At 46.1% G+C, this 27924-nt stretch overlaps 1 protein-coding gene across 2 annotated transcripts; it reads left to right on the top strand.

Annotated features, from left to right (window-relative positions):
- The first annotated feature begins 222 nt into the window (after nucleotides 1–222).
- Nucleotides 223–27836, top strand: LOC108920112 (cordon-bleu protein-like 1). Of its 2 annotated transcripts, XM_018728634.1 has the most exons (14): nucleotides 223–324; nucleotides 15797–15985; nucleotides 17287–17494; nucleotides 17716–17941; nucleotides 18424–18465; nucleotides 18599–18696; nucleotides 18823–19053; nucleotides 19544–19664; nucleotides 20926–21030; nucleotides 23862–24066; nucleotides 24266–24351; nucleotides 24592–25970; nucleotides 27004–27156; nucleotides 27348–27836. In XM_018728634.1, the coding sequence occupies exons 1-14, from the start codon at nucleotides 257–259 to the stop codon at nucleotides 27411–27413; spliced, it is 3177 nt and encodes a 1058-aa protein (XP_018584150.1). In that variant the 5' UTR covers nucleotides 223–256; the 3' UTR covers nucleotides 27414–27836. The 2 variants fall into 2 exon arrangements, with proteins under 2 accessions (XP_018584150.1, XP_018584151.1); XM_018728635.1 differs by lacking the exon at nucleotides 20926–21030.
- Nucleotides 27837–27924: the final 88 nt, after the last annotated feature.

Genomic DNA, 27924 nt, shown 5'->3' with positions numbered 1-27924 from the left:
ACTGTAAGCAAACAAAAATAGTACAGTAAAAAGTATAGTAAAGAGTAAACAGTGCAGTGAGTGAAGAGTACCCGTGCATGGCGGAAAGCGGACCGTTACTTCACGCGCCTGTGTGTGTGTGCGCGCGCAGCAGTCCGTGAGAGTGAGCGTCGGGAGTTTGGGGAGTGTGTCGTTTGTGTCTGGTTGACACGCACAAACACACAGATCCGATCGCCGATGTTCCGCACTTGTCTTGTGCCCCTTGTTTCAGGGAATCATGGACCTCCCCGGCGGGTGTGAGAGCGCCGGACACACTGTGACTGTTCCACACACTCGTGCTGCCAGGTACGTCTCACACACGTGTCGCTCTCGTGTTGCTCTTATTATTATTGAGGCTGTTTGTTTCTAGCGGCGTGGCGTGGGCGGAATGTGTCTCGGCACGCGGCAGTGCAGTGGGGCCGCACTTAGTGCTCACACTCCCCTCCAGTGTGGAAAGTCCGCTCCCTCACAGTCATGTCTCTCCACGAAGCTCGGAGGTGTACCGACCACTGTACCGCACCAGGGTAAGGACGTTGCTTACAACTAGGGGGATTCCGATTCGAACCCGGCTCCTCCGAGCACTAAGAGGCAGCTGTAACCGCTGCGCCACCTGCTGTCGGGGTGTGCCGCTACAGTGTGTCACCTGAGTTTCATTGATTTGTCTTAAAAGAAAACAAGAGGTCACAACTGAAACAGTTTACTATGGTGTAAACGGTATATCTTGGCATTTGCTCATCGGCGGGGATGCGCAATTATCTCGAATCAGTACAAACAAATAGAAATACGTGGTGTTTATTTGCTTCCTCGGGGTCACCAATTTTGCGATGTTTGGCGCCGCCGCTCTTACGATGACGTCGTTCCTCGGAGGTCGTTACAGTAACTCTGGGTCGTGTGTTGTTTTCATGCCAGAGGAGATACAGCGAAATGACCTCCGCGTTCAGCGTGAGTCATGGGAGACGTCCTGAGGAAATGAGTAGCACGAGGCCAAGCATCTGCAATCTAGGTACCGCAGCTGTCGACCGAATCCCTCCACTGCGGTCGGGCATCATGATGATCATGTCGCGTGGTCTGGATCTCGGGAGGGGCGCTTCACGGATCACCGTGGGTAGGACGGGGTCTCAGACACAGACACGTCGGCACGAGGCAGGGGCGAGGTGCGCAACCAAAGGCGGTGTGACGCCGCAGCCTGTGCCATGTGGCCCTCAGCATCTTGTTTCTAGGCGCATCTCGCGCCCTCGCTTTGTGATGAAAACGCTTACTGCAGCCCGCAACCCCCGCGTGTGCGTGTCACAGGTCGAGCGGGGGTTCCCTCAGCGCGTCACTCCTCGGGGTGCGGCGGGGTACGAGATCCAGGCGGCTGCACGCAAACACGCCCAGGTCAACAGTTAAGGACCGCAGTGCGAGATAAATGCGGGGAAGGAGCTGGCGCTACACGCACTGCTGTGCCGCGCTTTCTGCCCACGCCCACGGTGGTGCCGTTTCCCTTCGGCGGCCGAGGGCGCGAAGCCACGTAGCTTCGAGTGCGGAGCGGCGCCGGAAGGTATTCGGTGCGCGGGTGTCGCGCGTCCCCCCGCGAGGAGCGCAGCTCTGCTCTGATGGGAAACGTGTTTGTAGCGGAGGCGAAGGCTCCGAGCCTCAAGAGGCCGGTTCCGTGCGCGAGGACAAGAGCGCGCGGGAGAAGAGCATCACGTGTAGCGCTTTCTGAAGCGGCCCGGACGCAGTGCTGCACTGCTGCTCTCGCCAAGCCCTCCCGGCCTCTCCCCTCGGAAAGCGTTTAGTCAAATTAGTGCCGGGAACACGCAGCTGGATTTGAATAAATCACGTCTCTGTATGCTTTTCACCATTCCAGCATGCTGATTACTAGAAATATTTCATATTTACAAAAATAGTTTTTAAAAATTGAAAAATAATTTTAATTTAGCTGCAATTAAATTAGATTAATAATTGTAAAATAGTAATTTTTCTTTAAATATTATTCAAAAATGTACATTTTCGAGATATTTTTTATAAGCTGCGCCTTGCAAAAAAAAAAAAAAAATCACTGTTGTGATATAGTGTTTCTGACTACATTTACATTTATTCATTTACCAGCTATTGCATCTATATTTACTTTTGTCATTTAGCTGTTTGTCCTTTTATCTCCAAAACAAAATGCAATAAATACACACTGTCTGAAACCACTTGTTGCAAGCAGGGTCGCGGCAAAGCGGAGCCTAACCCGGCAACACAGGCGGTAAGGATGGAGGAGGGACACACCTTGGATGGGACGCCAGTCCATTGCAAGGCATCCCAAGCGGGACTTGAACCCCAGACTCACCGGAGAGCAGGCAAAGGCCAAACCCGCTGCGCCACTGTGCCCCTGCAATAAATGCTATACATTTTTTAACTAGCACCTTTATCCAAGGTGACCTACTATGCCAGGTATACAACATGCCAGTTTTGGCTATTAATTTTAAATTTGGCTGTTCATTTTGGCAAAACTGCGGTACAACGTGTGACACTGAGGACATGTGTGTCCTGCTCACCCTTTTTCACTGAAGTTTGGCATTCCAGGGAATGCCAGCTAATTTGGCTTCATTTTGCTGTCAAAGAGCCGATTGCTAATTGAGGTCAGAGGGAGAACAATGTTTAACGGAAACCAAAATATAGCTGAAACTCCATGCAGACTTGGATTGACAAAATATAGTGGAATAGTAGGCCTTTTATGCTTTTTGGAAAGCATGTTCTGTGACCTAGCTGGGTGCAACAGTGACCTTCCTACAGCACTGTGGCATAATGGGCACTCTTTGTTATGCTGTTAAAGGTTGCATAGCAACAGTAAACACTGGCATGCACCAACAGTCCATTTCAAAACTTTCCAAAGAAAATGTCTACTTGCATCAGATCTGCAGTTAGGTTATCTTAGTTAATGTTAAGAAATCAGGCCCTTTTCCATACGTGTCGGACGCGTGTACTGTATATGCGGGAAACTTCTGGAAAGAGGCCCGCGGTTGCTCGTCCGAAGCACCGCTGCCTTCTAGCTGATGTAAATCCATGAAGTTGGCAGGCATGCAGCCGCTCAGGGCCTCTCCGTGTCTGTGCAGTGCAGTAAACTTGCTTTCAGCAGTTATGACTTTGTTTTTCCTTCCAATAACTTCAGGGATGCGGTATCTTTTTCCTGGCAGGAGGAATTTGAGTGTTTTATGGCTTGTGAGCTAGTGACGCTCGTGTATGATTTGCACAATTATTGGACCACCGTCTTAAAAAAATCTTTCATCTCCCGAGGAGGACAAGAATATTGTCTTTTAAAAGATACTTTATATCTCAGTGCGTATGTGTGTTTTGGCATGTTTGTGTGAATGTATCTGTTTGTTTTGCATGTCTAAACATTTATGAGAGTTTTAAGCCCTCTGGACCACCTTGGCTGTGCTTGTCCCATCAGGTGTGGTATGGCGTCCCCTGTCAACACAGCTGTCACCCATCCAACATGTTTACAGCTGCTGGTGCCTCGTAGCGAAGAAGCATTAGAAAGTCAGTTCAGCTCAGATGTTGGAAAGAGCAGTGTTTACATTGCTGATGAAGGAGACCTTCATATTCGAAGCTCTGCGAAACAAATACTCCACAGTTCTAGCCATGAATTATAGCTGAAGAGTGTGCGATGAAGGTGTCTGCTTGACTTTCGCATGATTAATCAACTCCAGCCCTTTTTTTCTTTAGCTTTTCTGCCAAATGAGTATTTGTACTATTTATTCGTTTAGCTTTCATTTTTGTCCGATGTGACTTACAGCGTTGGCCTAATACACAACACTCCTTATGCTCATTCACCCGTTTGTAGAGCCGGGCAATTTCACTGCGTCAATTCAGGGTGAGTACCTTGCTCAAGATTGCTGCAGCAGGAGTGGGGGATTCAAACCCAGGGTCTTGGAATGCAAAGCGACAGGTCCAACCATATTACCTTCTAACCCTGTATCACTTTTGGGCCCCAGTCACTAAAAAAACATTTGCGTACGAGAGCATAAAGTTGCAGTGTGCTATGGAATCGTGTTTCTGGGAGTGACCATCTTGTTTATTGCATGAATTTCATGGCCATTGTAGATCCACGTAATCCAATTACAGGGGCCGGGAACAGTACCCAGATGGCAGAGCTTGTGGGGAGGGATTTGTTTTTGGCACTGGGTGTCAGACAAGCAGACATGCTGACATATGTCAACAGAGACACCAGCAGATTGTGCACTGGGAGACCATGCAGAGACCAAAGCAGGAAACACAGATAAAAGGCTCAGGTTTCTGGACCTTTCTGCAAGGTAGCTTACGGCTCGGTTCGCAATTACCCCTCTATTTTGCACACTGCGAAGCTAGGGGAACTTGGGAAAGACAGTGAAATAAGTGGTTAAAATGTGCTCTAAGCCAAGTCTTTCAAAGGGGCAACAGGTGACCTAAATCTGGATTTACGTAAAAAATTCCCAGCATACATGTTATTTACAGCTAGTGCTTTTATTTTATGCAAAACATCTGATATATGTTAAGCGCAAGTCGGCGTAACCAGACAAGGCAAGAAGCTGCATCTTCCCAATTCCGGCGTGTTTTGAGCCGTGAATGCATCTCCTCGCGTTAGTGTAGTGCTTTTTTTTGCATATTTTTTACCCATTTCGTTGTTCACAATGCCTGATGGTAATCGTGCATTTGAAGGAAAACAAGAACTGTCTCGCAAGTGTACAGCAATTGATTTGGAGATGAAATTGAAAATGCATGGATGATGTGGATGAGTGACCCAGTGTAAGTAGTGTATCTAGCAGTGTAAGTCACCATGGTGAATAAGGTGTGTGGGCTCATAACACTACATAGAGTTCATTGGAAGTCGCTTTGGAGAAAAGCATCTGCTAAATAAATAAATGTAAATGTATGTAAATGTATAAAGGAGCACATGAAAGGAACAGCCAGCATGAAAACGACGATGATAACGAAGAAACGTCAAGGTGAATAACTGAGATGGAAAAACTTTTAATGTTATTATGTTGAATGGTGGGGGAGGAGGGGGAATCTGACATATGTAAGTTTTGACTTACGTAAGGGGTTGAAGAACGGTCTATTTGCGTAAGTTGAGGGTGTCTGTATTATATGTGAGTAACATCAGGCACTAGATGGCACCAGCCTTAGAAGAAATATCTTCACCACAGTGGGAGGGTCTTTAATTGTTACTGTTAGCAGTACTGGAACTCTTCCTAGTAAAGCAAAGATGGACATTGAATGTCGTTCACAGATTAATAGAGACATTGACACAGTCACAAAGTGGTGGTATCAGACAAAGTCGCAGTCATCGGGTGTCTGTGTCTATAGCTTTTCATCGATTGTCAAATGCACTGCTGCATACTGGAGTTATAGGTGGCTTTAGAGAAAAGAATCCACGAAAGGAAGAAATGTAAAGGTAAATCTCGTGCTTCCACAGATTAAGGCGGACAGGCTACTTTACAGTAGCGTCTGCTGTGTCGGAGAACTATAGACTGGGAATCTCAGATTCGGTGTGACATTTGGGAAGCTGCAGTACGGAGTGTGACGGCTCTGCTCTGCCAAAGCTCTTTGGCATAGACAACAAGCAACTGTCTGTCGAGGGCAGACCCAGAGTAATTGGTATAATTATGACTCAAGGGGAAATATTTTCACTGTTATTGCACTGCTGCCCTTTATGTATATACTGTATGTTTGCCATGCGTACAAACATACGAATCGCACAAAAGCCCCGTTCTGCTAAACCCAAGAGGCTCAGCTTTGGAAGTGCGTTCTATAAAAAGCAGACAATTTGCAACCTCTAACAATGAACACGTGTTGCAGCTCCTTGAAATGACTCACGCAACTCTGTGGCTTCGGAGCTGCGGACAAGGGCATTCAGCATCTCTGTGCTGCTTGTCTGCGCTCTGGATTTCCGCCGATTTAGGTGCATCCAGAATTGATTTGTTCAAATCACACAGCCGACCTAGGGTTCATTTACACTGAAAGTAAATGTAGTATTATTCTCAGGTATCACCTTGCATTGCATGGTTCACTTATGTAGATAAAGTCAAATAGAATAGAATAGAATAGAATAGAATAGAATAAATCTTAATTGTGTACAATAACTGATCTGCTGCAGGAGTCTGACACAGCAACACTCTGACCTCTGAAATACAGCATGTTTGACCTTTGAGACGCAGAGGGTAATGGATGGGTGTGCCGTCGGAAGACCACTATTTTGCGTAGGGTTACCGAGAGGACAAGAATTCACCGAGGGTGGATTCCTTTCTCTTCGTAATTCCTCATTCTATGTCTTTTGCATACAAGCCCAACCCAGTCTTATCCTGGATATAATCAGAATTTTCCTTTTGTGCTTGGAGACATTTCAGTTTAATACTGGCTGATGTTCACATCTGAAATCTAATCTATTTTTTGCTTACTGTCTACAGGCTATCCATATGGTACCTCCGTTGCCGGGGACACGTTTATGTATGGAGCACAGCTGCGGAATGGCTATGATACGTTTCTTAAATTTAAACTGAAAGGCAAGCAGCTAAACACCTTATTCTTTATTGTACCTCGAAATCTACCCTTTTGAGACCATATGAACAGTTCATTTTTACCAGTAGCAACAAACCAACTTCCCAGCTGTGTCCCTGACTTTGTGTTTTGTCTGCTGGAACTGCCCCCCACCCCCCATTTCCCGAACCCTAAACCCCACCTCCAGCAACCACCAATCAGAGCCCACCCCTCAATCACCTGATAGTGTCACATTTCAAACGCAGCAAGACCTTAAACTAAAGGTTTATTAATAGAATGCAAACATAGATATATAACACATGAATAGATACTTTGGGTGCATATTTTCCCTGCCGTTCTGGACTTTATTTATGAAAGCAGCAGGAGGACCGTTTGATGCATATGCTACTTTCATGCTCGGGACACACGCTGCAGCAGGCCACCAACCTAAGATACAGCAAATTCCAGTATATTCAGAGAGGCCTTATTGTGAAAAATGCCATCATCGCTGGGTGTAAGTGGGGGGACAGCCAAAGTGCAAGGGAACTTCTGCCGCTTTGGTGACCAGTTAAATGTGTTTCAAGGCACAGGAACCTAGAGTGAGTCACTGCAGAGTCCTGCCTGAAGGTCACTGCTTCCTGATTTTAGCCCCAGATATCCCATTGACCATTTGTGGTCTCCTGGCAACATAACGACAGTGGTTCAGTGGAAAAAAGAAAAAACAGTGCATACAATTAAAGTATTATCATTCTGTAGATGTATTCTCTACACAGATCCAAATATTCTCTTCTTTGTACATTCTAACCTCCAACCCACGTGTACCCGTGCAGCCCTCACGCTGAGAAACTCCAGAGACGACTGCCGTGCTGCTGCACCACCCTGCCAAGCCCCTGCACTTTGTTAAAGAAACAAGATTATTTATTGTTTTAATATGCTGTTTGTCTTGAGCTAGACAATAGTTCCATTTCAAAAGTAGCATGTGTAAAAAGTTTTAATGGAGTTTTTAAGTGTGGGGCCAGCTCATTGCAGATTTACCGAACACCCGCAACATCTGGGCTACCGTAACCCTTGGAATATTTGATGGTTGGTGGTGGTGGGGGGCATGGGGGGTGGAGGAGAAGGCTGCGGGCGCAACCTGTTTGGCTCTGTCTTCTACTGACCCGTCATCTTCAGCACTCAGGGTTTCGCTAGTCTGTCTGAAGCTTAATGAGCAGCAGGCAACTTGGCAGAGGCCTCCAGCACAGCCAGCGGGCCGGCGGCCAGCGGTAGCGCATTCCTCCCACAGCAGAGCCCACCGCTTCCAGCTCCCGTCACACACAACGTCAGGCAATTAAAAAGCAATGAGAGCTATGAACGAAATGGGAATTTTGGTTCTAGAACTAAAAGACCTAGTCAAAATGGAATTGTGTTTTTTTTTTTTATTACTTGTATGAGAATTCATGGGTTGGGGACAATGTTGGCTGTGAATATGTGCGATTGCTCCTGTAATGTACTTTGAGACTGACAGCGAGAGAAGGCCAGTTTTGGAAGTAGCGGTTCTATTCTAAAACGCTACGGATGATGCAGGCCTGAGAAGCACGCGTAAAAAATATTTGCACATTTTGTCAGTCCTGCAATCACTCAGTCCTCTGCACTGTCAGTAGAGCGAACCGAAAGTACCTTCTCATCTCTAGGCAGTTTCCCCTTATAGTTAAGGGAGTTGACACTTTGCTGAAAAGTTGTCAGTGTTGATACTCACAGAGGGGCCAGTTGATTCATTTGAGTGATATAAAACCTTTGTGTTTAGTTACTGAATGAGGAAGACACCACGGGAGAGGGACTTTACAAAAGGGGTGAAAAGAGGGATTGACCCGGAGAGGAACATTGCTGTCAATTTAAAAAAAAAAAAAAAAAAAAATCTGATCAATATTAAACGTATTAGATCCAGACATTTGCACAGAAATATTTCCCAGCCGGCTGCTTTTTATGTGTGATTAAAAGTTAATTCATGTGGTAGGTGAACTGGTCATTACGAGACGTACGGAATACATTGACCGCCCACAATCATGTCCCCAGTGGGTTGTGCATGGGTGCGACCTCAGTTGAACGCCCTTGTAAATCTGTTGGCCCGTCACAGTCCAGACAGACCGAATTAAAAAATTTGCCAATAAATAGATAACAAACACACATAATAAAGATTTTTATGTGACCCACATATAATAACCGACTGGTGGCACACGAGGTTCCATATTTTGACACCAGTATTTATTTACACTTTCTTGGCATTTTTGCCAGTTGTTTGGGTGGAGACTTCCAGGCATTTTTGTAATTTGTTTGGGTGGAGACTTCCAGGCATTTTTGCTGTTTTGGCTGGAGATATACAATTATTTTTGCGTGTACTTTGCGCATAAATCTCCAGACTCCATTTTTGCTGCGTTTTGAGGTGGAGAGTCTCACGGCGTCTTGCGAATTTTTGCACTGTTCAGAAAGCGCTACGCCATTATGTTTGTTGTCTAGACAAGCCTTTCGCTAGATGTGCCGAAGACAGCCTGCGTTATAGAGCGTGTGTGTCACTGCCTTTGAACATCACTGAACGGTCAGCGTCCCCCCCGAAGCTCCAGCGTCAATATGCATATCAGGCTAGAGACATGGGAAGTGTTGGGCTTGCTGAGGATGATCCGCTACTGCTGCAGAGCGAGAAAGAAAAGCATCGCCAACAAGCAGTGGGAAAGATTACAAGATGATGCATGGTGTAACATGTCACACTCGCGTGCCCGCAACGATTTCAGAGCAGCGTTTATGAAACGCCCTCGGCAAGGCAAACGTGTGCAAGACGGCGTCTGTTGTGACATGCTCCACGAAACATGATGTCATGGGGCCCGAGTGTCAACGGCGTCTTCTGCCGAAGAAACCGGGTGAATCATCTTTTAATTAATAGGTGTGGCAGCGATTGTTACTGCTGTCAAAAAAAACAACAACCATCCAGTGACATTTTGGGAAATAAGAGCTTAGTATTTAGTCGGAGAAAAACGTGGGTGAGAAAACGGAAGCAGGCAGTCGCACGTCTGCTGGAAAACATGGTGGCATGTGGTGCTTAATTGGCCAGGATGAAGTTCAAGCAGCAGAAAGAGGCAAAGCTGATTATCCCCCCACAACTGGCCCTGCCGAGGGCCCTCTGGAACCACTTTAACACTAACACTGCTCCGATGGGCTTTCTCTGATCGGATCAGGCGGCCCTTTTTTACCGAGGTTTAAGCGCAGGAGCCAGACTCGCTGACGTCACAGTAGGAAGGAGGCCGGCTGGCAGCAAGAGCGGGACTCTAGAGTCGGTCCCTGAACCTGGGGAACAGGTGTATAAGGTGGGACGTTCCTGCATACAACGTCAAAAGAGGTAAGAAGCCCAGATAACAGCGACTAACAGGGAGGAATGCTGCTCAGATGGTTGTCATATTTTGATCATTTATATTTGTACGCTATTATTCATTTCTTTGCTCCTAAATATTTAACACGAGATTTTTAAAAAATAAATAAATAAAAAAATAAAAAATCCTTCATCGCAGTGCACGTGCTGAAACTGTACTCTCAAACATGCGTGTATCTAGTGGCATGTTGGACTGGACCGTATGTGTTCTTCTTGGCGTTTCATTCTGCTCCAGAGAAGAACTATGGCAGCCTGGATTTGTGCAAACCAGTCTGTTAACTTGGCTATTATTTTAAAATGAGTGGATGATTCTGGCTGTGAGACGACTTGCTCTGATGTTTTATTTAAAGATGCCCAAAGGGGTTAGAGCAGGGGCCCATGTGGAACTCTTGCGCTGCCATGAAAACCACGCAGAGCGCAGATGATCTGCTACGCTCCAGAGATCTCACATCTTAAAATACAACGGGTGTTGGCACTTCTGAGCAGGAAAAGCCCTTTGCATATTGTTCAGGGTATTGTGGTCCCAAAGGACCACGGTAATGTTACTTCGCCCTGTAGGGTCATAACCTCCCTCATAACTGAGCTGATCATAGTCCCTGGAAACTCTGCTCTGATGTGGTGATCATCTCATAAGTAAGTATCTGAAATACTGTACTATTTGTCCCTTAAGGATACTTCTTGTGGTGTACATTGAAAGAACCCGTTTGTCATATAAGCACAGAAAAAAAAAAAGGAAGCAGTTTATGTACTTATGTAGATATAATTATGAATGTATATGACTTTATATGACATTTACAATACATTTATATGATAGATTTAACTATACTGAACACTGTATACTTTACTGGAACTGTGATGTCATGGAGAAAATGATGTTTCTACTCATCTGTTTTGCGCTCATTCATCTAAGGAGTGTCGTTAGGCGGTGGCCTCAGGCTCAGGGCTCCTCTCTTGTACCCTGAAGGTTCTGGGTTCGACTCCTACTGTTGTAAGTCACCCTGAAAACGGCATTTTCCGTCGCGTTTGATGACTGAATCAATGTAAACATAAGTGCCCTTTGGTCAGGGTTTTTACTCCGAATCTGTACAGTAAGAACACCCTGCTGAGTAAAACAAGGGTAAATCACTGTTCTGAACGTCATTATCTAATCTAGACCGAACGCCGCTTTGGACAAGTGAGACAAAAAAGGTAAACAGAGTGGGAATGTACTGAAATCTTAATTTAAATCGGACTAACTCTAAGTAATACTATTACTAGTGATAGAAATAAATGTAAAGAAATTCGTCAACAAGTAATTAGAGCGAAACTACAAAGCAGACTCAGCAGGCCACGCGGCGGTGACGCGTAGGAGTGTCTTCTTCGCGCGTCGACGTGTGTCCGAGTGTGTCTGTTCTCGCTCCAAGCGGCGCGGTTCTCCGACGGTGGGCGGTCCGCGGCCAAGTTAACACCCGTGGGCTGCCGCCGTAGCCGTGGGCAGGGACTGCATGCGCGCTCCGTCTCCGAAGCCGCTCCTACTTGGCAGCGAGACGCGCGCGCGGTCTGTGCTCCGCGTTCGTCTCCGCGGTAAAAGCGCGCGGCGAAGTGACGCTGCGCACCGCACAGCAGCGCAGGTCGGGCGACTGGACTGGACTGGACTGGAGTGGAGAGGCGCTCATGAGAGGACACGAGTGAGCGCACCGCGGTAAGAAGTTTTACTCGGGTCTTACTCTCTCTGTCGCTCCAGAGCGCGTTACTAACTCTGCCCCCGAAACTAAGGCGTGCGGACAGCGGACAGCGGACGAGCGGAGCGCAGCAGTCGGACTGCGGGTCTGCTGTGTTTCTTCAATTCTTGGCTGTGAAGCGGAGGCGCTCAGGACTCCCGTTCCTTGCGCCGCTGGACCCTGCTGCAGGTGTCGGAACAATTCAGTTGTCAATTGTGCGCCGCGCGTGGACGTGGAAACGCGTGGAAACCTCTTCTCCTCCTCCGAAGTGCAAGCAGTGCCTGGTTCCTGTTGGTATTTCAAACGTATTCTAGTTTGTCATATTTCTCTTGAGAAATAGTTTTATTTAGAATGTGGCGCCGCAATGATTATGATGAGATTATTATCTTCCCTTTATTAAAGGCTTTTAATGTAGAAAGTTCTGGAAGTAGTAAATGCGACGTAGTTATTATGCGTTATTCATGGCCAAAGTTTAATACTTTTAAATAAATAAACAAACAAGAGAAAAGAGTGAGAAATTACATACAACAGTATGTACTCAGATCAGCTCCCCGTGTGTGATTATATTATTACATGTGTACTTTATGCCACTGGGGACTGGAACTGTTTTGACTCTTTGTGGGGCGCTTGGTAGTTTAGTGATTAGCTGCCATCTGTCGACCCAAAGGATGTACGTTCAAATCCCACTTCCAGCTGTAGTACCCTTGAGCAAGGTACTTGCCGTGAATTGTGCCAGAAAAATTGTCCAGCAGCTGTATACACAGGTAAATAGCTGTAGCAGGTAGCTTGACACTGAGTTGCTTTGGAGAAAATTGTCAGCTAAATTAATAAATGTAATATAGTGTTTGCACTGATCCAGTTGAGGCTTGTTGCCATAAATCAGTTCCTTTGTAAAGGGGTGTTTTGAGGATGATTTGCTGTTGGCACCCATGTGCGGAGTAAGTAGAGGCAGTGAGGACCACAGACTGAACTCATGCTGTGCTGTTTATACGTACCGGTGAATGGGAGACCCCGTCCGTCACGGTGTTCCCATCCCTGCCGTTGTATAGTTTTGCTCTTAATGGGGCGTTCGGAGCACGCGTGGCTGGGAAAAGCTGTCGTGGCCTGCTCGTGAATTAGTTAATTTGGAAGCGCCGTCGCTGCAGGAACCTGCAAAACTGGGCCTGCCAAAACACGCCTGTGTCATGGGTGCGCCGGCGGCACAGATGTTGCTGAAAGACGTGGGGCAGCGAGTGATGAAAGCTGGCCCATTGTCTTGCTCTGTGGCGTGTTTGCCCAAGTGTGTATCTCCAGAGGCCAGGCATAAAAACAACTAAAAATAACCAAAGTATGTGCGTACGGTATGCCAGAGGATGTCCGTCTCTGCAGCCAGTTTATGGATCCTTCTTGCTGCTCTCACATGGGTGTTAACCGCAGCACCCTTCTTCATTCTATTTTTTCACCTGGGTGATAAACATAGCAGATACTGTATTCCACACCCAGTAACGGCAGGTGTTTTCATTCAGAAGTAACCCGTCAGAGGCAGGCGTCGTGTGTGGAATCACTCTGTTTCAGTGGTTTACAACTCCAGCAGTAAGATGGACTAATCTTTTTATTTGAACAGGAATACAGAATGTAAACTTGTGATATGTGGGCTGCTGGACTTTCACCCGTGTGCCGCTGACACTTGGTCTCTTTTGGCCTTCAACGGTTTCGGGCCTCCGTGGGTATTTCTTTATCCGCTCCGAAAGCATTGTGCCGCTGTGCTGACTGGTTATGCATTTTTGTTGGGTTGCGTGGCACAGGCTTTACCGGACCTAGTGTGAAGAGAACGTGTATGGCAGCATTTTCCCGTTTGTCACGTGAGATTTCCTACTCTTTCAAGGTCCCGACTAAGACGGCATATCTCACGGCAGTATCTTGCAAAAGAGGTTTCTGCCACGTTCGTGGAGCGTTCCATCTCTTCGTAACACGCAGTGCACAGCAGTGGTTTAGCGGTTGCGTGGCGTACCACGGTTACCTTGTAATTTTACGGCAGAATGACCTTAAAATGGAGATACGGCTAATTCGCGGTCCCGACATGCAAAAAGCTTACGTTTCCGAGGCCATTAAGCTTCGGTCGCTTCAGCTTTAAGCTCTGGAAATTCTTCTCAAATGCCAAGTTTTGGCTATACCGTTGCATGAAAATACACACTAAAATACCTTAAGCTCTAGGTCATTTAGCCATATGGTACATCTGAAAATGTGACCCCACCCCTTTACAGCTGAGGCTTTTCGTTTGAACTTGGCGTATCCCTAATGTTTATTGAGCGTAACGAGCATTTATGTTTTTGCAGTAGGCAAAGGGTTATTTTCTGCTAGTGAGTTTGCTAGTTTGTCTCACATTTTGGTTTTTAACACTTAATTCTCATTATGTGTAAATGGTGCCTTTTACATGTGTTCTCTTATTAGCAGTGTTTTATGTACTTTTTTTATGGTGTCCTCCTGGCTCACGAACAAGTCTTGCTTCCTTTTATAGCCTGTTTTTCCTGCTCACGCCACCAGCATTACCCACTGCTGCAGGCACCATTAGCTCAGAAGCTGACGCAGGGGCATGTGGGTGCGCTGTGGCCTGCAGTCCACTAACCATCTGTCTGCTGGGATAATGAGTGTGTCGAGGTGGACAGGATGCGTGGATCGGGGAGGTGAGGAAGCGCAGGTCCGTCCCCAGGGAGACCTGCCCGGGAACTCCCTCTGTAGGCGGCGGCGGCGGCGGCGGCACAGAGTGGATCCTCAGCAAAATGAGCGGTTTGAAATTATTACGGCCTTCCCTGCCACGCACCGCGTGCTCGGTGATGACAGTGCGGGATTTATTTAATGTTCTCCTTTGGTGCTTTCGCGTCCTCCTTTTCGCCCCCTGGCTGAGGGGGTAAATAAGTGTCCTCAGCAGCCTGTCTTGTGATCGGCCAGAAAGCCAGCGCGCCGCGCTGTCGGGATGAAAGAACTCCTTTTATTTACATTTTAAGCTTAATGGGTGTGCTTTCCGCATTACAAAACATGTTCCGGTTGTATTCATCTTCAGATGAATGAGATCCCGCTGTATGGTTTCATAAAGCAAGTTGTGAAATGATACTCACTTGCGCCTTCCACCCCTCCTGGGGCATAGGCTGCCAACAAGGGCTCTCCAGTCGTCTCTGTGAAATAATAAGTGAAATAATTTTACCTACAGAATGAGTCTGTTTCACAGACGGAGAAACAAGGTTGTATGATGAAGCCAATTTTTTTTTTTTTTTTTTTTTTTTTTTTTTTAAAAATCAGATTTTCAGCACACAATTTCAATAGGCTATACTTTGGTCTGTAAGTACAGTAACATTGCATTGAAAAGTTTTTTTTTTCTGCAGTTAAGGTATGAACAGATGTGTTGTATGCATAACAGGACCACATTTTACTGTATCCTTTGTAGTTTTGTGTTCAGTGACGCATGTTGACTTGTGAATTGATGTATAAATACATTTGTGAGGAAAGCACATACCATTATAGCTTGGTGTTGACATAAATATGAGCTGTCTTTGTTCTGCTATAATAACTCGCACATTTAGAATTTTAATAGCGGCAAAATGTAGCCACTGGTTTTATTTCAGCTAAATATCCATAGTATATAGCTTGTCAAATGTACAGTTTTTTAATAGGCTACGTTTTATACTGGCTTCCAGTTCCTCTGTTGGGGGGGAGGGGGGTATTGGGCCGAAGCTGATGGCACTTGATAGCTGTGTGTGATGGATGTGAAACTGCATGGGCTTCTGTGTCAAGCTGTATTCAGGGTTACTGCAAAATGAAAATACTTGATGTCGAGCTCGCGGTCAAGAGTGCGACTTCGAAGAGGGAGCGGTATGACAAAGGGTTGGCGGTGTGTGCCGGCGTCTGTCACGTTTCATAAACCTGTCCTATCCTGTTGCTGGCACGCCAGTGGGTATTGTGTGTGATTCACTGACGTTGACCCGCGTATCTTCTCGTGAGCCGTGTTCCTCTCTACCGGTGATGTTCATTGTCAGGGACGTTACCAACGCCAGCTGCTGACTCACTCCTCGCCCCATCGGTAATGGGGGGTGTGCTGCAACGGTGTCAACGGTGCTGACCTCATGCTTTCACGGAACATGTGATACAAATGCGCCGAAGCGTGCACACGGTTACCAGGTTTTCACGATTCTCCCCTTCTTTTCCCCTCCAACTGAAGATCAGCCAAAAGCAAAGCTCCAGCTGTTCCGCCGCCGTCCAAGCGCTTGGATGGTTCAGGGTTCTCCCGGAGACGCCTGGCGCTTCCACACACCGCCATGGAGCAGAAGGAGAACGCTGTCGACCAGGATCTGACCCTCGCTGTGGTCCTTCCAGGAGGGGTGGAGAAGATGACCACAATACAGGGAAGGTGAGACATGCTCTTCGGTGCTTATTGACATCTGGTGCACGAGTCTGTGAAGGTGGAGCAGCGTGCTGGACGCATTCCCGGGAAAACGTCGCTCGAACGGAACGGATATCTGGAAAATAAAGATGTGGTATACTCAAGGGTCAGTTGTGTTGTATTGAGTTTGAATTGTGTTTGTTCTCAGTTGGCAGATGTGACAGCTGGAAGTTATTCCTCACAATGAGTATTGTTTTAGCTGTCATGGGTGGATTTGACTTATGTACTTCTCTCTTGCCCTCAGGCTAAAATCTTTCAGCCATTGGCACGCTGATTTATCTCATAACGTATGCGCTTCTCGGATGCGGAGGTTATTTCTCATTATCACCTCGCACATCTCACTCCAACACTTTGCAGGAACTTGCGGTGCAGCCAAGTTACCGGGAAAAACTGAAGACTCAGGAAGGGCTGCATTTTAAAGGGTTTATCATCACTACTGAGAGCTAAATGTTTATGGACTTTAAATTGGAATGGCAGCTTAAAGAAGACTTTATACATGTACTACACAGTATAAATGTGAGGAGGATGAGGGAGTTGGAGAGACATGTACCATACTGTCAGTATGTGTGAGCTTAATGAATATCAGCTGTCATATTGAAGTGCTGATTAAATGATATTTAAATAAATCCTTCAGTGAGATGAGGATAGAAGATTTTTTTTTTTTTTTTTTTTGGAGTGATTGCTTTTATGTGACTACTTATTCTTTTGAAGCTGATATAAGTGTTGGTACTGTCTTCATTTAAAATAATTTTTCAGTATACAGTATATTGCTGCTTCACCTGGTTTAGAGTTTTAAATCAGTGTAAAGAATTTAATTAGCGGGTTATGTTTAGCATGTGAACTTACTGAGTAGATTGTGTTAAACTGTTATTGTATAAGCTTTTACCAGAATAAAATTTTTTTTTTTTTTTTTCTTTTCCTCCTCTTCCCCTATCAGGAAAAGAATTTTAGTTCAGTAGAGGGTATGTCTTTTGAGTATTGTATAGTTTAATAATGATTAACCTTTCACAAACACTCATGGCTTTACTTTGGGCCTTTTTATGCTCACCTACGTTCTTCTTTCTGTTGTACCGATGAAGAGGCAAAGTTCTTAAAAATTGTACGCGACGTGTTGATATTCTTTAAAGTCCCATAATGTACTTGAGAAGTACTTATACATTCCACCATGTTATCAGCACTGGTATAAAGTGTCTCCTCGAGTTTCGTCTGTGATATAACGAGGTGTGATGAGAACACATGTAATATTCTAGTGTACTGCTGTTTTTCAGCCAGCCCATGATGGACTTGTTGGTCATGCTCTGTGCAAAGTACCACCTGAACCCCTCCAGCCACACCATTGAGCTTGTTTCAGCGAACAGGAACCACATAAAGTTCAAGCCTAATGCCCTGATAGGCAGTCTGGAGGCAGAGAAGATCCTAATCAAACTGAAGGGAACGGATGACAAAAACAAAAAGACGGGCCCTCAAATGCCAGAGGTACACTTCAAGCATAACTCATCTTTTTGACTTCATTCCCTGTCCTCTGAGCTGAAATTCCTACAGTTCAATAAATAGTAGGTCATAGGTCTCTGTAGAGAGTCCAGTCTGCATACCATAATATCTCATCATACCTCTCCTTTATGTTTCACTGCTGTCATTTTTGCCTACTCTTTAACTCAGTATTAGAATGCTGATCGAGTCCCTCATGCTATTTCTAGGCTACTGTGCGCCTGATAATAAACCACAAAAAGACCCAGAAGACCATTCTGAGGGTAAACCCTCGAGTCCCTCTGGAGCAGCTCATGCCTGCAGTTTGTGAGAAATGTGAATTTGATCCGAAAACTACGGTCTTACTGAGAGATGTCCATTCTGACCAGCCTCTGGACTTGGCAAAGTCTCTCAATGACTATGGATTAAGGGAGGTGTATGCAAAGGACAATAAAGGTAAGAGATGATTTGCTGGAACTTGCAGTTTGTTGTTTCTGAGGATGAATTTCTGCTCTGTTTATTAACCTTTAATTAAACTGTATCTTTATGGACCGCTGTCCTCAGCTGAGTGATTCAGAGCAATGTTAAACGGAGCACAAATGATCGTTAAAATAAAAAAGAACGGCCGTAATGCTAGGAACAGTAGACAAGTATGCGGGCTGGTAGCTGAGGAGAGGAAAACAAAAATCTTAACCCTGAAAACTGGGAGAAAAATAAACCTCTTGGATTCCAAGTACCAGTTTCTTTCATCTTTCCTGGGCACATTTAGGGTTTTTGACATAGAGCAAGCAAAAGACTTGCCTCGTGGCAGAAAATCTAGTTTGATCTCCAAACACATTAGGATTACTGTTTTAATAGTACTAAGTGTTGTGCTGCAAGAGCTTTGCTGTCCTGTGTTTTGCGACAGCTGTGTTCACTTGTTCTCCCCTCTTTGACAGGAGAGAGTCCTGCTAACTGCCCAGCATCTCCACTCCACCAAGGTAATCTTCTATACCCCCCCATTTGTTCAGTGCACATGTGTAAGACTTTTTTTCAACGTTGGATTTTTATATTGGCAAACAAGGCTTTTTTTTGGAAATAAATCACTTGTGTTTTCTTCATCTTCAATTTCAGAAGGTAAAAGCCCACCTGGCAAAGAGAAAATTGTGAAGGAGAAGGAAAACAGAGGATTTTTCAGTATATTCCGCAGAAGTAAGAAGAAGAACGATCAGGTACCGTGGTCATTTCTTGTTCCACGTTTTTATTGTGAGTCTGGCATCACGCGTGACCCTCCCTTCAGATTCCTGTGTTCCTTAGCTGTCTGTTGCAGTGACGTGTTTGTGCCGTTTGCCGTAAAGGCGGTGACCTCGAGCGCCCCGGCTTCCCCTGTCTTAAACAAGCGGGCGTCGAGCAGCATGGCCCCACAGAGCAGACAAGCCCCTGGCTACTGCTCCAACACAATGCCCTCTGAGGGGTCTAAGAAGAGACGAGCGCCGCTGCCCCCTGTCATGGCGTCTCTCAGCTTCCCATCCGACCTCAATCGGAACCAGAGCGGTACTCAGTCCGGGGCTATGATCGAAGGGGAGCAGGTCAGTCGGCCACGTCTCGCCGTCTTCCTGCTAACACCTCTGAATGCTTCTTAGGCGCAGCAGACCAGTGTGACCATGTGGCTTTTTAAACACATTTTCAGCATACGCTCCAGTGTGTTTCGGTCTATACCAGAGTAATTCATCCTCAGCCTCAGAGAACAGTGTCAGGGGCGTTTATGCTGTAGGGTGACCACACCTGTTTAAACTCGCTGAAGTTCAAATTTCTTGACCGAGGGCATTTTAACTCCCAGTCTGGCCCCTTGGAGTTCTAAGGAGACCTCGAAAAGCTGCTTGGCTAAGTCCAACAGGGCCGACATTGCATGGCCTTATTAATTCATTAACCACAGGTCTCTTCTTGCAGATGATAATAGCTGAACTAAGACCAGACTAGAGAGATGTATCCACATTGCTTGACTTTGTATAAAATGAATATAATCCAGTAAATCTGCGTAGTATTTTGAATGCCAGGTGTGTTTTGTGTGACACGAAGGTGAAGCCGGCGCTGAGTCGAGGCTCCTCGGAGTCTTCGCTGAAAAGGACGAAGCGGAAGGCTCCTCTACCGCCCGGTACCGTCTCGCAGGATGAAATGCCACCGGAGAGGACTGTTCAAGGTGTGTTGTCGCTTCTCCGCTTAAAAACAACGTGGATGCGCTTTGCTCTCTTCCTGGCTCACAGTGTAAATACGTGCCTCTTGCTGGAAGCGTTTAGCGCTTAATGTAGGTTGGTAAGTAATCCCGTGAACTTCCTAGGAATGTTGTTTTGGTTCATGTCCGGGCTGGTTGTTGGTGCGGCAGTTCCTACTAAACAGCTGGCAGCTAACCATAGCTCAACCTGAGGTCTGCAACTTTCTGCTGTGTGGGTGTGTGAAGCAACTGGAAGTGCTTCATTTGTAATACTAAAAGTGTAATGCAGTACTTCCCTTATGTTTTGGATAATAGCTGCGGAATTGCCCTCCTATTGGGCTCTGTTGTCCCGAAAGGATCAACCCCACTTAGCCGTGGCTGGAGCTGCAGACTGTCTGTCCAACCACTTGGGCCAGTAGTGGAGGGGCTGGTTGGCTGCGGAAAGACCCTTGACGGCGCAGCTTCTCCTTTTAAAAAAGTCTGCTTTTTCCGGGGCCCCGTCAGCTCCGTAACAAGTCCTGCCCTGCTCCTAATGCGAATTCCGTGCGGGGTGCTACAGCTTCGCTGGTACGGCGAGGGGCCGGGGGAGGGGTCACGGACCACATCAGCCGCAGGACCCGTGCTCCGTTGCCCTCGCGTCCTTCAAAGTCTTCCAGGAGGAAGTGTGGTGAGAAGGGGTGTCCCTGGTGGCCATGAGGTGGCCCCAGTGAGTCTGGCTCGCTTGTCTCCACCCTTCTGCGCAGGAGGTCCTAATTAGGCGTGACCTGTTATTTGGGGCCTCTGAGACCGGTGTGGTGCCAGTTGTCTGTGCGCTGCTGTGGGATTGGGAGATGGCGTGATCATTTGGGGCGTTCACATGGTGCTTTGACCCCTCCAGCGTTCGCCAGAACCGAAAAGTGACCTCTGTTCAGCTGCTTGGATTTTCTATGCAGAAGATGCTGTCGAGGGTGACTTTGGTGCTTGATGTGCTGAAGTCGGTAGCGACGAGGCAGGAGTACACACACCTCCTACATCTGGCTGTCTGTTCTGAGAATGAAGGGGAGCGCTGGGATGCTTGCGTAACCCTTGGTCCACGTGGAATGGCAAGATTTCCAGGTGTGCTTGTTGCTAGGTAACCACATGTTGCTGTGCAGAAGTGAACGTTCTGGTCTTTGTGCAGGAGCCTGGTTGAGTGGTTTGTTTTGCCCTCTAGTGGTTGCTGTGGCCCAGTCTCAGTGGTTTTGCTGAGCTCGTGTGTTTTTGCCCTTAGGTACTGGGAAATTTTTCATTCACGATGAAGTGCAGGTAGCAGTGCGTGATAATATCAAGTTACAAGAGAACAGAAGTTTCCCTTGGAGGGGCACCAGTTACACTGGTAGGTCCCCCTGACCAGTGTTTGAAGAAAGGTTGTGCCTTTATGTAAGTTAAAAATTTCTTTTTTTTTTTTTTTTCCCGATGCACTGCCTCCAGGCTTTATGAGCGAGTTATACATTTCAAAGGTCTTTTGTTGCACAGCGAACATGATCTGTGTTCCCACTCACGGCTGTCAGCAAAATGCACCCAAACCAGAGTGTGGGGCCACATCAGTTCAGCTCACGTTCAGAGTTTGTACCTGCTGTCTGGTGTTTGTCAGTGTCGATCGTTGCGTTTGTTTATGGCTGGAATCGCTCAATAATCGGCAATGAATAGGAGAGAATATATAGTTACCGTTTTAAAATAAGTATTTTAATGAATACCAAAGTTAATATGTTAAAATGAAAGGTGTTTCAGATCATTCCAATTTTTTATAGTTATATCCAAGGTTTTTACAATAACTAAATTGGGGGCGGTGTTTCCAGTTTTTACTGCAGATAATAAAGGAAATTGAAAGTGGCCCCAAAGCTGACAAACTTTGCAAACACTCATGTAATGAATCTGTGAAATACTGAGATTTTTGAGATGCTGTCTTTATCACGTTTAATAACTTTTAAGCTTTTAATTTGAATTAAAGTTTTATTGATGAGCATCTGGTTCACATTCTACTCTGCTTCACACACTGTGCTCCTAAGATAGGCCACAGCAACCTAGCATGTATTGGTAATGGATTTGATCGATGGTTTTGTTTTATTCATTTTTTTTTTTTTTTTTTTTTAATTCTAACAAATGGAGGGGCATCTGTGTCGTGTAGCTTTTATTGATAACACGGTGAAGTGATGCTGGAGTTACGAGCAGACATCTGGTCCCGGTTGCGTTTGTAAATTGAGCAGCCAAAGAGCGGGTTAACTGGATTCCTTCCAAGTTCGCTTTTACTGGTTCTTCCTTTTCATGGCAAGACTCAAAGATCTAACCACATTGGTGCCCTGGATGGTCAGGTCTGACCATAACCGTGTAAATCCCTGATCTCTAGTCTGAATGGAGGAGTAAATGGTCATTAGCAGGACTTTGCGCTGTTTCTTCAGGAGGACATGTTTCTTCACACTGTGCTTCTCTTCTAACCTCCAGGCTGACAGGAGGAGGGCGGTGACTCACTGCAGAGCTGTCCTGTCCTGCGCATCTCTTCCTCACTTCTGCTCTTCACACGGTGGCCTCCTCCTCCACTTTGGTTTTCCCATGTCCTGTCAAGCTTTTTGTCCGTCAAGCTTTGCTTTTTTTTTTTTTACGTGTCCTTTGTTTCCCCTTTTCTTGCTCCTGCTTTTGTCCATATTTGAAATGACTCCATGTGCTCCCCTAAAAAAAAAGAAAAAAAAAATTAGCTGCTGAATTTTTTTTTTTTTTGTATTTAATTTTTGAGTTTAGCTCTCAGATGTTGATCCTGAAACAGAGCACTTTTTCGTTTATATGGTTCCTATGGAATAGTTGGGGGGGGGGGGGGGGGATTTTGGTGGAACGTATGATTGTGTGTTATTTGTGGTGAATTATATTAAACTTCAGCCTGTTTATGTTCTTAGCTTAGGAAACTTTTTAAGGAAGATCCCTCAATTCAGTCATGAGATTAGTGCTGAAGCCCTGTGGCACATTGAAAGAAGTAATTGGATAAAAGCAAACCATGTCAGATTTTTCTTGGTTTAGTGGAATAAAATGACGATGTTGCTTTGAGATAAGAGGGAGAAGGAACAAACGTAGTGGATCATGAGGTCTCTGTTCTCTGTTATTAGAACAATTGTGCCTTGTTATAGAGAAGAATCATCCAGAAAGAGGAATTGGACCAAGACTTCAGAGGAAGTCTTGATATTTATAAAAATGAGCTGAATTGAGACATGTTCCTGCAACTGTACTCACATGAGGCAGCCAAGATCCTTTTGTCTCTCTCTCCTCACAGGATCTCACTTGTTTCAGAACTTCTTTCATTTGCCTTCTGTAATCTCCTACATTTTACTTATTGCTCTGTGTTATATGACTGTAATTGTCTGGTGGCTTTTTTTAATAGTAAACCCGTAGAAATAGTTTAGATATGAATTGTTCGCTGGAGGTGGTCCAGGTGTTCTCTGGCATTCTAATAATAAATGGTATTCACAAAATGGGCCTGGTGTCTGCATGCATCTCCCCTTTGGTGGCCTCCACTCTCTCCGTTTGCTGCGTGTGAAGAGGACCATAATGTGGATTTGCAATGCGTGTGTCCCCCACCTGTACTCTGCAGTCCGTCGGGACCAATTACCACTTTTGCACCATTTCTCAGTCAATGCAGTATTGAGTTCTCCTCATAAAGCTCGAAATACATGGCTGGAGGTAGCGGTTAGGGATGAGGAAATGATATGGTCTTGCACAGAATTTGTATGAGAGTAGGTAACCTTCTCAAGAATTTTGATGTAAGGGCACATTAGATTTTGGTAAATTATCTGGCTTTTTGGGATATGTTATGCAATTCAGTATTTGCCAGATGATGTAGTACCTGGTCCTCCTCCTATCTTGAACGGAAAGCCTCTGCTGATAGATGGCTGGATTGCTGACCTGTGCTTAAAATTGACAGACAGCCCCAGTTCCTGGAATACTCCTTCCAAACATACCTCTCAGGTCTTTATGACCTGACATACGGTATTACATTCTGTCAGAGGAACTCTGGCTCAAATCCGTCACCGTTTTGGACACAGTTTATCTAAATTCTATGTTGAGTTTGGCTGAAATGAATGAAGTCCGCTCTCTTGGATGCACGGTTTGGTTGTGAACACTCCGCTCTGATTTAGCAGCCCGACTTGATGCCTTTTTATTTGTGCTCCTGCCATTGCGCAGTAGGAGTAACACCCCTGAACACCCTGGAGGAGATCACAGAGCCGGAGGAGAACATCTGTGCTCCTGCCTTGAACTCCAGCACCGCGAGTGGGGACCAGGATGTTGACGTCTCGGAGGATCCTCGCCTCGACATCGAGGGGCGGAGCTCCGTGCTGTTGGAAGAAGCAGGGAAGGATCAGCCTAGTGGTCTGTCCACTGATGGCAAGTACGAAATTTAGAGAAGGAGCCCTTTTACATGTGGGGAAAGGGATTGAGTTCCAGCTGTGTCACATGTCTGTGTGTTTTTTGGCTACAGAGAGATCTTACAGTTTGGTGTCATAACTTTTATAGTTTCCATATTCAGCAAGACAGCAACCTTAACCTTTGCATAAAACAAAGCCTCTTAAAATTTTTTTGCCTTCTAGACCAGCCCAGGATGATGTGAGCTGCAAGGAACATCCCAGGGAAACTCTGGACACTGTAGGAACTGGTCTGAACTTTGAACATTCTGGTAATTGTACACTTAGTCCTCTTGCTGCACTCCGAACAGCTGAATTGTGTTTGCCACTCATATTTTGTTCTTCTGCCTCAATTCTATAGTAGCTCTGCATTATAAAATACACAAAGGAGCTGCAACTAACACACTGCTCTACCTGTATGTCCTCTAAAGATCAATTGTTGGTGACTAAGTGGAACCATGTTTTGCAGTATGAAGAGACCTTGCCTAAGATTGCACTGTTATTTTCGGCAGATGTTGATTCAAGCCTTTCTGAGGGCAAGCACGCACAGGCAGGTGGTTCGGGAGAAGCGGCTCGGACATTGAACGTAGAAGAGCAGAAGCTCGGTGCTGGGGTCCCCCTGAAGCCCGCAGCACTGTCTGTCATGCAGGACTCTGCAGTTCAGGCTTCCCTTGGTCTGCAAGTGGACCCAGTGAGTGAAGAGCAGCCAGAGAGCATGGGCACACCAGTGGGAAGCCCAGTGCTCACCTCTCTTGGAGTACAGGTGTCCTGTGATCGCTCGCCACCTGTGGATTGTCCTGCGCCTGAGCCGTCCTCCTTGAACCCAGCCCGTCTGAGGAAGGACATGGCCACATCCACAGAGGAGTTCAGCTCTGGGAAGGCTGTGCCTGTGACACATCAGCCAGCAGTGGCGCAAGCTCTTGCTGTAGCTTCTGTCAAAGAGTCAGAGTTGAGGCCAAAGCCCTCCGACGAGTTGACCAGGGACTACACGCCAAAGGTTGGACTGACCACCTACACCATCATGCCCTTAAAGTCCCGGGAAAAACTTAAGTTCTTCGAAGTAGAGTTGACTCTGGAGGCTCCCAGTATGAACACCCATCACGACCGTTCAGCAGGTTCTCCTGAACTTGCAGGATGTCCCTCACCAAACAGTGGACCTCAGGTCTCAGCAAGTCCCTCTGGACTCCATAGTCGTTCCTTCTTCCAAACTCCTCCGATGAGTAATGGTGCTGTGATCAGTAATGGAGCTCATTGCAGCAGCACAGCCTCGCTCCACTCTTATGGAATTCCTCAAGGAGATGGAAGCTCCAGCGAATCACCTTCTCCTTCTGGTGGAGGTGTTCAGGCATATTCAACGCTGCAGGGCAACCAGAAGAAAATTCCACCAGCAGTCAAACCTAAGCCAGGCTCTTTTCGCTCACCACAACACAAACATGCACCAGGGAGTTATGTAACCTCAGCAGCTGAGAAGGACATGAGTGACAACACTGCCTGTGGACAGAAGGACCATCATGGAAGATCTCCTGTAGAGTCACCTCTAGAGGTACCTGGGGACAATGGCTTTCCCCTTCCCCCATCACCAGTGTGCTTTGAAAAGGCACCAGGTGAGATCCCTCTGGTTTCAAGGACATCAGGAGCCACGCTGCCCAAGCTTACACGGCAGTGGAGCGTTCCGGTCAAGGAGATGCCAGCAGGGCTTGGCGTGGACAAGCTGCGGTGCTTCGCAGCCCCCAAGCCTTATGCTGCTCCTGCTCCGTCGCGCTTCGCCCAGGCCGTGGCTTCGGCAGTCAGGAGGTCGCGGTCCTTCACGCGGGGCTCCAGCTCCTCCTCCCGCACCTCCGGTACCGGACGATACTCCGTCATCGAGCTGAGGGAGCCCTCAAGTGACATGGTGAGCTGCTTTTTCTGCCTTTCAGATCGCTGGGGGAAGAGCACAGCGTGGCAGGCTTTTACATTTGTTCCTTTAGCAGACACTTTTCTCCAAAGCGATGCCCATAACAGAAAACAATACAAAAGAGCATTTCACCAAGAAATTGAGACCGATGCAGACACGATTCTTGAAGTACACTTGGTTAGTCCGGTACCACCATGTTTACCAGCATACATTACATGAGCTGTGTATAAGATTGATAGACAAATGTGGCGAAGGTCTGTGGAGCAGGCTGATCAAAAGAGAAGTTGGTCTAAAAGAGATGTTTTGAGACCCTTTTTGTGAGGGATTCAGCAGTTCTGAGTGAGAGAGGGAGCTCATTCTATCATGTTGGACCAGAATCGAGAACCTACAGGCTTTCGGTTTTGGACCTCTTGTGTGTGGGAGACTAGGTGGGCAGAAGTGGAGGTGTGTAGTGTTCTGATTAGGGCGTGGTGAGTCAGCAGGACCTGCATGTATCAGGGAAAAGATCCACAGAGGGCTTTAAAGCTTAATAGTTTTAAGGGCTTTCAGCCCCCGCCACAAAATGAAAGGACTGCATTCTCTGTGCTCTGATCTGAGTGATGCCTGTGAAATATCGGAAAACGGGTGAGGGTCCATGTCCTGTGAGACCTATACGGTACAAAACGTACCCTTTTTGAGAAGCTCACATAGCCTCATGGTTGTCAGCGGTGTTCACACACTAAGGCTCTTTGTTCAGTTCAGGGGTCAGTGTTTGTCTTAACAGGTGCCAAGACAAACAATTCTTTGTGGTTTTTCCACATCAGGCACCTTAGCCCTTGATAAGTGGCCCTCTTCTTTCGTGGCCTGGCGGTGTGTGACATTGACTGCTGTGACTCACTCAGAACACTGTGTTTAGTCTGTTAAGGGTGTGCGCAAACCAGATTCGCTTCAGTGCTGCCACCTTCTCGTCGATGTCCAGTGTGTCTGGGTCAAGCTTTTCTGTCATCCTCTTGACTTCTTTCCATCTTTCTTTCCCACTCCCTGTATACAGGAGACTTTCAGTTCAGGAACGAAGGCAACTGAATTGCAGGAAGCAGAATATCCTGGCAGTGCCCGGGATGGCAACATACCTGGAAGCGTCCTAGATGATGTTAGAAGCCACAGCTTGTATGGAAGCGCTATGTTGTGCGGAGACCCATGTGCAGTGAGTACCGACGGGTGCCCTCTTTATTGGGTGCAGTGTTGCAGGTACTGTACATAGTCATCAAGTTTTGGTCCGTGTCATATGAAGGTCTCCTCTAATGTCTGGTGTAGACCCCCTGAAAACAAACCTTAACCAGTTTTTTTTTTTTTTTAATTCTTAATTTTTAATCTGTTTCTATTTTTGGTCCTCAGGTGCCTGAAACTTTGCCTGCGCCAGTTGTGAATGGAAGTTCCGTGCAGGCTGAGCCACTGGGATAGAGATTTATTGCCTGATAATTGCCATAAGGAAGCTGCCAACTATGTTCTATCCAGTGACTCGCCCAAGTGGAATAAATGTTGAAATGAGATTCCTGGCCAGCTTTTGAGAACTTTTTTTGTGTATATGTATTTTGTTTTTATTTGTACAATATTGTTGCAATATGTTCATTACTTGATGAGTCACTGGTTTCATAATTGTATTTTTGTTGAAAGGCCTGCCTTATGCTGGGTAACGTATTTTCAGGTTAAATTATTAGCATAAAATTTAAGTTGTAATTTTTATTCGTAAGAAATGTATATTTAGAGATTTAAAATGGTCCTTCTAGGCTGATATGAATTCTGTTTATTAATAAATCTTTATGATCAGATTGTTTTACTCTAGTTTCCATTTTTGATTTCCCCCACCCCAGACAACACCATACACGGGGATGTGCAGAATGTCTATATATATTGAAAGAATTGTGAAACAAGTTATTTTTAATCTTAATTCTAACTCTAAAATGATATCAAT

This window comes from Scleropages formosus, chromosome 14, assembly GCF_900964775.1.
Source record: "Scleropages formosus chromosome 14, fSclFor1.1, whole genome shotgun sequence".
Lineage (NCBI taxonomy): Eukaryota > Metazoa > Chordata > Actinopteri > Osteoglossiformes > Osteoglossidae > Scleropages > Scleropages formosus.
The sequence above is the reverse complement of the archived record's forward strand: the minus strand, read 5'-3'. Positions and strand labels throughout refer to the sequence as shown.